Source organism: Manacus candei, unplaced genomic scaffold, assembly GCF_025592945.1.
Source record: "Manacus candei isolate 608988 ecotype Guabito, Panama unplaced genomic scaffold, ASM2559294v1 h1tg000082l, whole genome shotgun sequence".
Lineage (NCBI taxonomy): Eukaryota > Metazoa > Chordata > Aves > Passeriformes > Pipridae > Manacus > Manacus candei.
The window spans coordinates 1720300-1734574 of NW_026138130.1; the positions used below are offsets into that span (position 1 = coordinate 1720300).

A 14275-nucleotide genomic window follows, 5' to 3' on the forward strand; every position below is an offset into this window, starting at 1 on the left:
AAGAACAAGACTAGAAGAATCAGGCATAGGGAAAAACTTATCAGTGAGAAACTCATCAATAAGACTGTACATACAATAAAGGTAATCTATCTGCTTTTGATAACTAGAGGACTAAATTGATCATGTAAGAACACCAATCTGTGATGCAAAAGATTCTAGAAATATCACAGCAAAGAAAAATAGGGCTGAGTTTAGGGGAGGGGAGGTTGCAAATAATGGGACTTACTCTTTTGCTTAATTACTTAGAAACAAGTAATTCCAAAAATATTTTGAATTCATGTAGCTGATTCTAGAAGTTTGATGCAAAGACTGGAACCAGTACAGGACTCTTAAGTGCTGGAACCAATTATCTTTTAGAATTAAAATACTGAACATCTTTATAGAGGGAGTGATCTGCTTACTTGCCTAACAAATACATCACTATATTTTATATTTTTTCCTATTTTTTTTTCCATTTAGTGCTTCTGAATGAGCAAAACTCTTGGAGAGATTTCATATTTAGCTAGTACAAAACACCTTGAAGGTAATGTAGTAACCAATGGCCCAGAACTGCTCTGTATGGAGTAGTTTGCTGGAGGGCATAATGAGATAGATACCATACGCTCATGAGATTATTTGAGCTGATAAACAACAGCAAATGCATTTTAAAGGAAGAAAGAATGAACAAAATCTTAGGACAATTTCATTTGCTGAGAGGAAGAAATCCATGGATATGATAATAGAGCAAGGGCACTAGAAAGCAGCAGGAAAGGCAGCTTATGCACAACAAGTAAACTAAAAGCTTCAAAGCTTTCAAAAAGCTTCATTCTGTTTCTCAGATAATCACCTTTTCTCTTGTTTATCCATTTGCCTTTGAAAGGGCAAAAAACCGCTGGGTCTGTCTTGGCACATTGCAAAAGTTCAGATGAAGCAGAAAGAAAAAGAAGGAACAAATTGTGTGCAAAAACACTGCATAAAAATACTGCATGAAGCGCAGGAGTTGAGCTCAGATAGACATGTTAAAGTGCTGCTTTACTTTGTGAGGGAAGGAGGCATAACCCTTGAAACCAGGAACAAATCTCCATAAAAATTGTGTTTTTACACAAAAATTTGAGAATCAAATGCCCAATGTGTATTTTGGAAATAAATTAACAATATGCTAAAATACTACACTCTAGTAGCAAGGTGACCACCATGTGGTTTCCAAATTAGGAACATGTGGTTTCAGGTTCTCATGCATAAACAAAGCAACTGATTTGATCTCCAATAGAGATGGACCAGATCAGAAGGCAGGTTTAAGTCTCTAGCTTTTGGAAGCATTATTTTTAAACTACATGATAAAACAAAGTAGAGCACCAATAATTTAATAAGTCTTTCTTATTATTGCAGGGTTTTACTCTAGCAGTGCAGATAAATTATATTTCATCTTCACTGCCTTCTTTCTTCCAGAAAGTCAAAGAATGACAAAGATGAGATCAAAGGATGGGATTAAGTACATTATACTAAATTCACTGCTTTCCTACATTAGCATTTACCCTAAAATATCTGTTATGCGAAAACTGAAGACAAAAACAGGCCGGAAAAAAGTAATATATCTGACAAAATAGCTACAATTCATTATAATTAACTCAATTTCACTCAGAATGAAGGCAGTAAGATCAAAGATGGACAAACAGTTATTAGTTGTGAATGCCTTTAGGTAGTTATTTTCACTCAGTATAGACATGTCCTCCTAAATATTGGATCCACCATAACACAAAGGAATCTAGAAACAAATTCTTTCTCTACTTAGTGACTTATCACCTTTTGATCTTATTTCTGTGTCACAGTAAAACAAGAAAATTCCCTATGAAACACGATGGAAATGGAAAGCATTGTCTCTCCCCTTAATCAAAGGCGCTGTGTGGCATTGGCAGATCACAGCTGAAAATGGTCCCAAGCTGCTCTATCTCCAGTGTGCAGGTGTCTGCAAATGAGACCAAAACCCTTTTGCCATGAATATGCCTGTTAATCAAAATCAACAGTAGGGCAATTCTTTGTAATTTGCATATAGTAGCCAGTGGGAGATCATCCAGCAGGTAAAATCTACTGACACCTGTAGTTCTATTGATTCTTTTTCAAATGCACCCCATCAGTTTTCATATAAGAAGGTACTTTCAATCATTTGTCAGCAGTCCTTGCTAGCCAGGGAGGTCCCAGCTGACTTCAAGTTAGAAATTGTGAGACCTGTCTACAACAAGGGTCAGAAGGAGGATGCAGGACCTACAGACACCTTGGTGCTATATACTGTCCTAAATACCAATAATCACTTATTGCATTGTCCTATCCTGTCTTACTATGTCCTTACACTCTCTGCCCTTCCTAAGCAACTGGTGATTTGATCTATTTGAATGTAAATGATATGAGGAAGGTATTGTTATTTAATCCTGTCATCAAACATCATCTAGTAGGAGGACTTCAGTGGTTTATTAAAATTCACAGGTGTTGATAATAACATCAGCAACGGTCAGTAGCAAAACTGGAGTTGAAGAAAGAGAAAATCCACATTGAAATGGTCAGTACAACTTAAACACAAGAGTGACCTTAGAAAAACAGTAAAAGACAATGTGGATAGTCAGAGCATTCTGCAGAAAAGGAATTGCAAATGGAAGATAATCACATTGTACAAGAGCAAGCTGATATGGTTATTGGAAAACTGGGGTATTTAAAAAAAAAGCAATCAAATATGACAAAATTTGTTAAAACAGTAATTTAGTTTAAACATCAGAACATGTAAATGAAGATGTGGAAGAACGTTAGACAGATGTCAAAGCACTTAAACATGGTAAAACTTCCTTGTTTTCATTTGAAACATCATTTAACACGGAAAAGTAAATGGTAAAATATTGTTTTAGCTATTGAGTTCTGAGAATATTTCAAAAAGGTGAGATTTTACTTTATTCAAAGCAATGTTTCCACAGGAACTAATCTGATTCAAAATTAGATACTTAATCTCTTTTTGATCCAGCGATAAAAGATGAACAGAGACCAAGGTCAAACTGTAGTTACCCTATCATATAAAATAATAAAATACTAGAAAGGAGAAGCAATATTAAAAGCCAAGATGTAACACTCCCCTGATTTCCCTTCTATGGTTTAACCTTATGCTTGTCTTATTTGCACCACACTGGGAACAGAGCTGCTTAAGGCCCAGCTTTGCTGTGGAATTACAGCTGCTTGCTGATGTCGCAGGAAGAAGATAAAAATAAGTTCTATATAAAAGCCTCCAAGTGCAAAGAACTGTAAAACGCTTTTAAAGACATCAACTGCATACCTCAAAGTTTGAGGAAGACAAATTTGCATTCTGCATTTCTCATGTAAGAGTACACTAGGAAAAATAATCATCATACTAATCCGATTCAATGGAAATAAAGTACTGTAATATTTATAGTCTGTGCCAGAGTTATAATGACTGTGGGGCAAGAAGTGAAGTGTCTCAGCATGTTCCACATGTTTTTAACACTGTTTCTAAAGGCTCTGGAGGCTATTAAATTTAATGAACCCATCTGCTATGAAATAGAGGTCCAAACATAATCAGTTTTCTCAGTGCCATATAATACAGATGGCATTCCATGTTCCACATCCCCAGCAGGAAATTTTACGTTCCTCTTTAAGTGCAGGACTTTTGTTTTTGTTTTTGATGTTTTAAACATCTTTTTGATGTATCACATATAGCATTTTATAGTGTAAATACCATACAGAGCAATACACATGAAAAGTGTTAATTCATTAAACTAAGTATTGCTGTTTCCTTACAACAGTTTTTCTAGTGACTTTGACAACTAGCAATTAGCTCCCTGTAGTAATATTCTTTGCTTAATGCAATCATTGAAAATTGTCCTAATACCAAAAGTTCCAGCATTAGTAGAGGAGTAACACAAACATGTAATTTATCAAATGAAGGAGTTTACTTAAAAACCCGAAAGATAGACATTTATATGTACATATACATGCATAAGTGATACCCTTATCTGTATGTACTGTATGCATGGAACAATGCACTAATCATTCTTATTTAAAGTATCCATATTCCCACTAGGTGATTATGGACTTTATTTTCCTGTGCATGCCCCAATTTTCATTTCAGAGATCTCAATTTGTGTGTTTTACTGGGACACATTGCACCAAGACTCTTGTACTTGTGTGTGAACATGGGGTCTGAGCACAAATATAAATAGCACAACATCCCTTGCACTGATTAGCACCCTGCTGCCAGTGCTGGTACATCAGATGTGCATTTTCTAACATAAAAGAACAACATCCATTGTTATTTTGAGGTGCATCTGAAAGGCAATGAGAGTGCATTAATTCTATTCAGTTGAGAGGTTAATTCATTTACTATTTTGAGCACTCATTATGTTTTGACAGTTGACACAGATCTTACTGAATTTGAAACAGTTCATGTGTTTAATGATAATTCATTTATTCTAGATCCAGCAGTAAAACAAACAGATTAGAACTGTTTAGGAGAAAACGAGGGTAGTTAATTATGGCAACTAGAAATTTTGGGCCAGAGAACTCCAAAGTCATAGCTCAAATGTTTTTTTTTTATTAGACTGTCAACAAGGATTACCACAGACAGCACACTAATCATTGGCATAAAGGGCTGTTGCGCCTTCCTACAAATATGTGCATAATGTGTTTTTACTGTGTGCACAGGTAGCTGCACTGACCAGCACTGTTAATGTCTCAAGCACTGTCCCAGATCTACAAGGTCCCAGTGCAGATACAGCAGATTGTAACTGCTGCAACTTCAAACTGCAGCCCCGTTCCTGTACAAGCTTCGAAAAGGATGAAATGGGCAGAAGTGTTGTACTCTTTCAGGAAAATTAATCCAAACTGAAGTACTGATAAGAAGGCATTGCCTGGGCTACTTTCTACTTTACTCCCATATCAGAGCCTTCAAAAGACTACTGCAGATCTGTAGGAGACAAAGCAGAGCTTGAAGAACCTTATTTCACAAACAAACCTACCTGATGGAAGGTCTGATATCCATGCATGGGATTTTTCTTCCCCAACCCAATTCACTCAAATGTCAAAGCAAGAAAAGGAAATTCTCATGGGAACCTCAGAGGCAGTTGGAGGTGATGACAGTCTCTGATAAAGAGTTGTAAATTCTTAGAGATTAAGGGATGCTGGCCACAAAGGGAGGGTTAGAGCATGTAACCAAACCCAAAGTGGGATTGAGAAAAAAGCAACATAGATTTCTAGTTCTTAAAGTATTACAAAAAAACAAATTTAAAAATTACTGTCTGTGTGTAAATTTTCTTATCCCAGCTGCTGATTAATGACATTTCCTGACATTCAGTTCTGCAGTGATTACCAATATTTACTTATTGTAAATGTATGTGAACATTCTGAACACTCTGATGCATTTTAATGCATACCAGTACTACAATCTAGAAATTATTTTTTGAAATAGAGGCTCAGGGAACCTTTTACTGTGACAGAAATGCTAATTACACTCACTTATTAAAACAGCACAATTAATTTGCGCCACCAAAAGTATTTGAAGATATCTCTGGTAATAGAAGCTAGTGGAAATGGTGTACTATTTTATTTTTGTTACTTCATAAAAGCTCTTCTGTGCACTGAACACAAATAAAACTGTGTGAATGGAAGAAGTACTAATCAGCATTTTTATACCTCAGCAGAAGGTCCTGGATAGAAAAAATGCCAGAATAATAGCTCTCAGTCTGTAGGACTTTCTGTTATAACTCTGTACATTATACATAGGACCATGTACACAGCTTCCCTTGCCTCTCGGGAATGGGTTCGGAATTCATCCTTTGTTCAAAGGAATTGTATCCCAGAATTTGAATTTCCATACAGAAAACATCTGGATTCTCATGTGACAGCTATTTGAGAGGTATGAGCTTCCTATACTTCCTCCTGTATTTCTGCAAAGAACCTGAACCCAACTATGCCCACATAGTACTTAATTTTTTTTTTTTAAGAATGAAGATGAACATTGAAGGTTTTTTTGATCGTATATGCAATAATGTAATTGTAACATCCATCATAAGCAGTTCAGAAATAGTAAAGGCTGTGGTTCAGTGGAGCTATCTCAATTTACTGCCCCCATTAAGGGAAAATAAGATTCTTGGGCAGGTTGCCTTACTAGCACAGCATCAGTGTCTTGGTCAGGAAATATTTCCAAAAAACACCTCCTTCAAAAAAAGAAAGAAATGAGGTGTGTATATGTCTATATATATATAAAATATATATATGTATATAACATCAATTGAAGAACTGAACCAAAATCGAACTAAAATCCATAACTGAATGTATATGTCTGTGAGAGGGTGGGGATAAAGCAAATGAAGAATCAAGATATAGTACTTCAACACTGAGCAAAAGCACTCACCATTCATATTATGACGAATCATGACCTGTAATGACTCAGAACACTGTTTTTTTTAAATGAACTCTTACATTCTGGAGCACCAGACAGTCATCTCAAAATATTCAATCAAATAGTAATTTGCTCTTTTTATGCAAAGAAATCCTCCAGTTGGAAACTGAACAGAGCCAACGTGGTAATTTGTGCCTGAATCTGCTCACAGCTTGAAACTAATAGCCTGAAGGAGATGAACTCAATGGTACATTAGATCCAGAGAATATATTCAGGTACACTTATGAGAAACAAAATTCACCAGGAAGAGTCAACAAAGATCCAAGTAGGTCAAATTGTACACCCCAATAAACAGATTCTCAATCACAGGCTTTTAAACAGGGGGAACTCGGGGGCCAGACCAGTCTTTGTTTTATTTCCTGCAGCAAAAGAAGCAATGTTTCTTCACATTCCAGATGTGACCATAAGAGTGAGTTGAAGGTTTCTGTGCTCTTTAAATGATTACCCACAATCCCAAGAGACTACCTCTATGCATTACTTCCCTTGAACATTCTGATGCCCAGCAATTTTCCTGATGGAAGGGTGACTAAAAATGACCATAGGAGCTGCCTGGATACCTCTTCAGAAAGACAGGAAACACTGGGGAGAGAACAAAGTCTGAGGGCAGAAAAAGAGAAGACAGTTCAGATGCCTGTGAAACAAGGAGTCATCCAGAGAGGCCTAATCTCATTGCTTTGTAATCCCACCATCTATCAGCAGTGGGATCCTGACGGTGTCAAAGGCAGCACAGCCCTGATGTCCATCCAGGTTGCTCCATGTTACATATTCTGCATATGATGCCTTGCCAGAGATTTCCACTCCCATAAAGGCTGCACTTTTTTCTTTCAGTATGTGAAGCTTTCTCAAGAATGTCAAAGCCAGGCTGAAGAGGCAGCTGTATGAACATTTTGCAGACATCCTCTTACAGGAAAGGTGAACAGACACAAGAATTAAATGCCTTGTTTTAGTAGCAAAATTCTTCTGGGAATATTCCTAAATGGTATCAAACACTTAAATGACCTAACTTCTGGCATTCACAGATGACTTTGTCCTGGACAAATATTGGATGAGAACAGTCTGGGGCAACAAGGGAAATGTTTTGTGTCCTAAGACTATTCCTGTCCAGCTTCTTTCTATCTGGATCCCAGTATGTTCCAGCCTAATGTTGCTTGCTCAGAAACAGCACAGCTGGCCAATTAGCTCTGATATTTGCTGAGAAGGGAACAGGGAAGTATATTCCATGCTGTTAGGGCACAGTGACACTGATTACAGCCCTGAGAATGCAGCCATGGCTGCTTGGACACAGTTGGGTGATAAGAACATTTAAGTTATCTGGAAATGCACTAATACTTCTAACATGGAATGATTCAAGTAGCAGCCACAGAGGAGTAAGGACTCAAACTGGCTGTGAAAATCCAGATGTTCTGGGATGGAGGGGACTATTTAAATGGCACTTCCAATGCCAAGACAGAGATGGCCAGGGAACCTGTCTCTGAAAATAGCTGAGGCAGAAGCACATCTCATGTGTTACAAGGTTCCCTACATTGCTATTCCAAGAGTTTTGTATGTGACTACCCTAATTTATCGTATCCCTTCATCTCTGACAGTTTTGGGGCATTTTTTGAGGGAAGAACAACGAAGGAGGCAGGAGTAAGGTAGTTTGCAACTAAGTAGATCACAGTATTTCATTTTAAAATCTTTTCTTATAGCATCCAACCCATTAGGGTACTGAATGGAGTTTTCAGACCCTTAAAATATGTGTGTGCATGTGAGTATGTACATGAGTGTGTGTGTATATGTATGTGTGTGTATAGTGACATTAGTTTAGTAAAGAGAGTAAGAAAACAATAAAACATAAAGAGAAGAACCTGGAAGTATTTTGACTGCAGCAAAAGACCTTTTGTATGGATTTAAACAGTTCCATTATTCAAGATTGTAACAGCTCCATTGTCTTTTCTTATCCTGTTTTCTCAGGAAAGATTCCCACTCCTCACTCCCTCTACTGTTCTTAAATTCATTTGCATTTATTAACCCTTGCTGCATTCACTTAGTATTTCACACAACATTAATTTGTTAATTTTCCTTAGCCTTTCCATAACCTACAGGAGAATCAGTGAAAATTAGACTAACTTTTATGAGTATTTTTGTCCCTACAAAGAGAAAAAATATAGATTAACAGACAACAGAAAGAGTAAATGTGTAAAAATAATTCTGAAACAGCATTTTGTACTTTGTTGGTAGGTAAGAGGAGGCCTTGGTGTTGAGAAAGGAGGAAGATTTTGTTTGCCACACTTTCAATGCATGGTTCATGGGCAAAGGAGAGTTGCTCTAAGATGTCCCTTTCATGAGTCTCTGCCTGCCACTCTCTCTAGCAAATACACAAACTCCCTTCATCGTATACACACACTGATTACTTCAAGCATTTGAAAAAAAAGAAGTGAATGAGAACAAGATTCTCCTGGTCATCTCCCCATTTCATGGGATTCCCTGAAGGCACAATAATAACCCACAGTTTCTGTTCATCTCATCTTATGTTTCAATAAAAGAGAGAGAACAAAGGGGAGACTGGATTAATATGTTATTAAAAATAAAAAAAAAAGGAAAGAGAGATAAGTTAATTCCCCCTAAAGCAATTAACTTTTTGTTTCTCCTTCATAACTGCAGTTTTACTATTTTTGTTACATTACTCATGGCCACAACTGAAGAACAGGAAAGGCCTAAACAACTGTGAAAATGAAGTAAAAGCTCTATTCCCAGGGTTTGGTTTTTTTTTTTCCTACTACAGTTTTGCATTGATTTAAAACTGAACCTTCTAGAAACATCACAGGCTCCAAACAAACAAAAAAACCCAAATATCAAAGTGAAGCTGATGAGATTCTCCCACCTTGCCCCACCTTCAAAAAAGCAAAAATTTAAAACAGAAAGAATCAACCATGCCAGCTGTCATGTCATAATTTGTATTATATTGAATAACTGGCATCACTTACACTAAATGACAGACATTCACTGAAAAGTCTTGTTCTATGGGTAATTTACAAACCAAAATATTTTAACTGGGACAAAGGAAACCTAATGAGAAAAAAAAATAGATAAAAAATCTATTTCAGACCAACCCATGGAAATGAACAATCTTCACCTGCAAATCTGATGATTTACCACGAATTCTACAAAAGTATCATGAGAGCTCAGTCACTGCATAATAAAAAGTTGTGCTTCAACTCTGTTTCACAAGGATGTCAAGTAAAAATTGGACATTTATGACAATTATTTTAGCACATCACCCATTTAAAAGGCAGAATCTTCTCAATATTCTTCCCCAAGATATCACAGTTGACTCCTTTCTACACTGGAAAGACTGGTTCTTGTCAATCTTTGTGTTTATGCTGACATATTCATTGACATGTTTTAAAACAGAGAAAAAATGGTTACTCGATATAATTAATTTCTGTTGAATGTCTATTTTTTGATTATTAAAAAATGCAGGTTCAGTGGTCATAAATTTTGAAATTGTTCTGTAACTCATGTTTGTTTCATTATTTTCTACATAATTACAATGTATAAATATCTGCTAAAGTTCAGTAATGTTGAATTATTTGCTTGTAGAATAAAGATATAAAGTCTCAATTCTTACACTGAGTTAGCACATACCAGCAACAGAAATCAGATGCACAATGAGTGTTTCTACCACAACATTTTTGTTCCTTATTCTTCATTATTTGCCACAAGTCATTATTAAATGCTTTATCATGCAGACTTACAGTGCTGTCAATGTATGCTTCAGTCCACACTACATCATGTTCTTGGTCAATAACCTTTGGTCGGCTGAGAACATGAAGATATTCCATAACATTCTCTTGCACATCAGCTAAGGTAGAGATCTGAGTAAAAAACCCTGTGAAAACACAATTCAAATATTTAAATCAGAGAGAACAAACTAAGGAAGATTGCAATAAGGAGTCTGATATGGTTTATGTCTGTCATGTTTTCTGCTTATTTATTTCCAAAAAAAGAATGCACCCTCAAACAATAATAACTGGTGAAAGCAGAAGTCTGTGAAACCTTTGGCCAGTCCTCAAGGACAGGGTTTCTATTGCTATGAATCCCTGCACTGTCCGTACTAAACCTCTATTTCCAGAACTATTGTTGTTTAATGGTTTGGGGTTTTTTTTAATGCTGCATACTTTAAAATTTAGAACTGGTATTATCTTTGTCCAAAAATGTCTCATCCAGTTTGTCCAGTTTCAAAAAACATGATGGATTAGAACTACAGCAACAGGACAGTAGTTGCATATTCTCTAAAACACTCATCCACACACAGTGTGACTGGAAAAAAAAAAGCAATATGTTATTTACAAATATGGTAGGTCATAGAAAATGTAGATTTCAACTAGAATTGCTTGGTTTAGTGATCACAGCTTTGTTAATCCTTTAAAACATCTCCTGCAACCTGACAGCACTGAGAACAGCAGAGGCCTCAGCTATCTGAGCTGTCACCACTTCCTTTTCAGTGCTTGGATGTCAAGTATCTTTATACACCATAAACTTGGCATCTGGAGCCCACATCATGCAAAGGTGATGAGGGACTGACAAATTTCAAGGCTACAGTTTCATCAGGCCTTATTTAAATGCATCACTTCCCCTCATACACTTTCCGTTAATGAGAAAAGACCAATCTGAAAGAGGCCTCTCTACACCTTTAATCATTTGACAAGATCACAGCATCTGTGGACCTGGAATCTTAAGCTTTATTAAGTTTAAGCAGAAAACATGGCAACTGCAAAGAAATTTTGAGCTGTGTTTGTCCAGACAGGGCCAGTTTTGGCAAGATTGTAAGGCTGTCCTGTAGTCTGGATGCCAGAACTTCCTTATTCTGTACAGTGTTTATATTTAGACTTTTTGACAATCGTGTTTCTAGCTATCTGTAGCAAATGTCAAACCTCCCAAGAGTAAGCTTCCTACATTGCAAAATTTATCTCTCTTATCTAGAGATCAGAGGTACCCTCTGGAATTAAAACCTTACTGTTCCTATACCGAGGTTTAATGGTTTAATCATCAGTTAGAGTTGCTCTGAAGTTCTTGAGCACAGCTGCTGAGGCCATGTAAGCAATAGCAGCAAACCCGTGCTTAAATTTTTGCATTCTAACACCTGCTTCTCGGTTCCCTGGTGTGTGAATTATGCCACCTCAGAGTCCCATACAGTCACCACTACCTTTTTTTGCTCCCCAGCAGGAAAAAGCTCATGAAGGAAATGGATAAGATCTGGTAATGACAAGCATGAGATATGTATAATAATGTGGTAAAAGACAGATACTTATGCTCTGCATGTGGGCTGCCTTTCCACACTTGCACTTTTTTGGATGCCTTGCTTTTCTCTAAAATGTCCACCTTTAGACTCATAACTTTTCAAGATGCCTCCGTTTGATTTTCACAGGGAGCACAGCACCTCTCATTTTCGGGGCACTTCGCAAAATAGATGCAACATTCTTGCAACTAATAAAATGTCAGAATTAAAAAATCCTCTTCGTGCAGGGACTAAGGAGGGAATTCATTGTTTCACTGCAGCTGTAAAACTCCCATGGAGATTTCCCCCTCTCCCCCCACCTAAGAGGCCTCTGGAGCAGGTGAACAGCCTCGACTGGCTGCCTGCCACCCCCCACCAGAGCCCGCAGTGCGGGAGGTGCTGGGGTCATGCTAATAATGGGAATGGATGCTTCCTGTATGGAACTCTCCTCTGCTAATACAATAGCCTATAAACTGCTCCAGCTGGGGCACAACCTGCCTCGGGGCTGATCTGTCCTCTGCTGGAGTTGGAGCCCCTCTCAGCCCTCCCACACACAAAACATTTTTCTCTACGTTGCCCTCTCAGCCTCTGCTCGTTCGTACTGATGAATCCCATCCTTTGTCCATTTTATGATATGCCAACCACAGTGAGGATTCATACCAAAGTATTTTTTAAAAAAACAAACAAATAAGTAAAACAGAGGCTGCAATAGTGAATTTTACTGAAAAGAAAAATATTTAGTTTCAGTGGTTTTGTTAGCAAGTAATGCATTAACTCCCATCTTTATCTCTGCAGCTTTCTGCTGGAAGTGACTGCTGAGGGAAAGGTAGTGCCTGCTTACTTCTAAGTTCTAGATACTACTGGTAACATCTGGCACATGCACACTAAACACTAGGAAATTTTCACCTTTCTTGGCTTCAGAATCTTAGTAAATCTTTATTGTTTTCCTTTATGTGCACTTGCTTATGATACAGAAGGGTAAATCGCTGCAAATTCAAAAAATGCTCTAGAGGGATTTTGGGGATCTTGAATGTTTTAATGTATTTAAAATGGTTTGGTGTTTTGCTTCATTAAGCAAACTCCCTCTAGATATGCCCTACTTATACAGAAAAATGTAGCAGAAAAACATGCTTGGGGTTTTTTAAGGTTTCACCATCATAAGCTAGAAGCTAAAGAAGTTTTGCAAGGTGGTATGAATTTCCCCTGTGACCCATTTTGAAGGAAAGGACTGCTGTCCACAGTCCAGTCAGCTGGAAACCCTGCAACAGCCTTCATCTATGTTGTGCTTCCAAGAGGAAAATCACTGCAAGGAAAATTGATTTTAGGGTCATTGACCCTCAGTGACAACAACATACTCTGGCCCACCCATGCAAGGAGTAAACTGCAGTCCACGCATTCAGCCAATCTTTAGACCAGCTTTACTACACTCCTCATCTGTTATGCTTTAATTCTTCATTTCACTAAAATAAAATGGACAAGATGTAGCTGAAAACAGTAAGAAAAAGATCCAAATTTCATACTGTCTGACATAGTGACTTATGCTGTTTCCAATTGTGATTTTCAAAGCTAAAAAAAAAAATAGTTACTGATTAGAGGTAGAAGATTTTTGCATTACAAGCTATCAGAGAGCAGGTATTGTAACTATTAAACTGAGAGGGAAATAAATTTATAGAAGTAATAGTCATTAAGCTGTTTAGTTGATTCATATGAGTAAGACTCTGACTCAAAGCAACATGGCCATGAAAAGAACAAAGTAGTCCTGAAGAATGACAAAGGTGACCACTTTTCCCCCTCTGGGAATAAAGAAGACGTGGACCAGATGATCTGCTAAGCCAGTCTCCATTGCCTGGTCCTAATTTCTGAGTTGCTGTACTTAGATCCTTATGAATTTGTGGAGCTGGGCTAAAAAGTTAAAAGATTTTGTTGATTAAATTGTCTTCAAAAAAGATGCTTCAAAGGATTCTTATACTATTATTTAAACTAAATTATGGTGTAATATTAGCTGATTAAGACAAGACTTCAAACTGAGTAATTTCCATCAGCTGGACATAACAGTAGTTAAAGAAATAATGACTAAATGGATAGCACCTGATGCAATTCATCATAATGTAATGTGGCACAATAGAAAAAGAACTTTTTTTTTTCCAAGAGGAAAGGAAAAGGAAAACCTGAAGATTAATTAGGGGGTTGGGGATTTTTTTATCCTGAATCATTCTTTTATTAGTCAATCCTTTTACTGTAGCATCTCAGCATCTTAAATGTTTTAATGCTCTTCCCTTAAACGATATAAACCAGTTTTTTTCAATTACACTGTCAGTTCCTCCAGGGACGGAATGTCTGGTGTTTCACATACCGTGCTTAACACAATGAGACTTGCACCCCATGTTCTTAGAAATCAAACTAACTCTTAGTAATAACAGCCTTAATAGAACAAATGCTTCAAAATTAGTTTGTTCTCTGAACAAAAATTCAAGACCACATAGTTTAAAAGCTTCATGCATATTTTAAGAAAAAAATACATTTCAAATTGGATTTGTTTGGCTCTTTAAATTTTATGTTACAAGATACAAGTCTTTTCATTT

At 37.0% G+C, this 14275-nt stretch overlaps 1 protein-coding gene across 9 annotated transcripts in view; it reads right to left on the reverse strand.

The window, feature by feature from the left end:
* The window catches only part of CACNA2D3 (calcium voltage-gated channel auxiliary subunit alpha2delta 3), a 482761-nt gene that overhangs the window by 124367 nt on the left and 344119 nt on the right, over positions 1-14275 (reverse strand). For all 9 annotated transcript variants that reach the window (XR_007908333.1, XM_051811537.1, XM_051811536.1 and 6 more), the window contains one exon: positions 10171-10304. Coding sequence is in view for 8 of the 9 variants with exons in the window: in XM_051811537.1 (XP_051667497.1) it covers positions 10171-10304 (134 nt within the window). In the remaining variant the exon portion in view is untranslated. The remainder of the gene's footprint in view (positions 1-10170; positions 10305-14275) is intronic.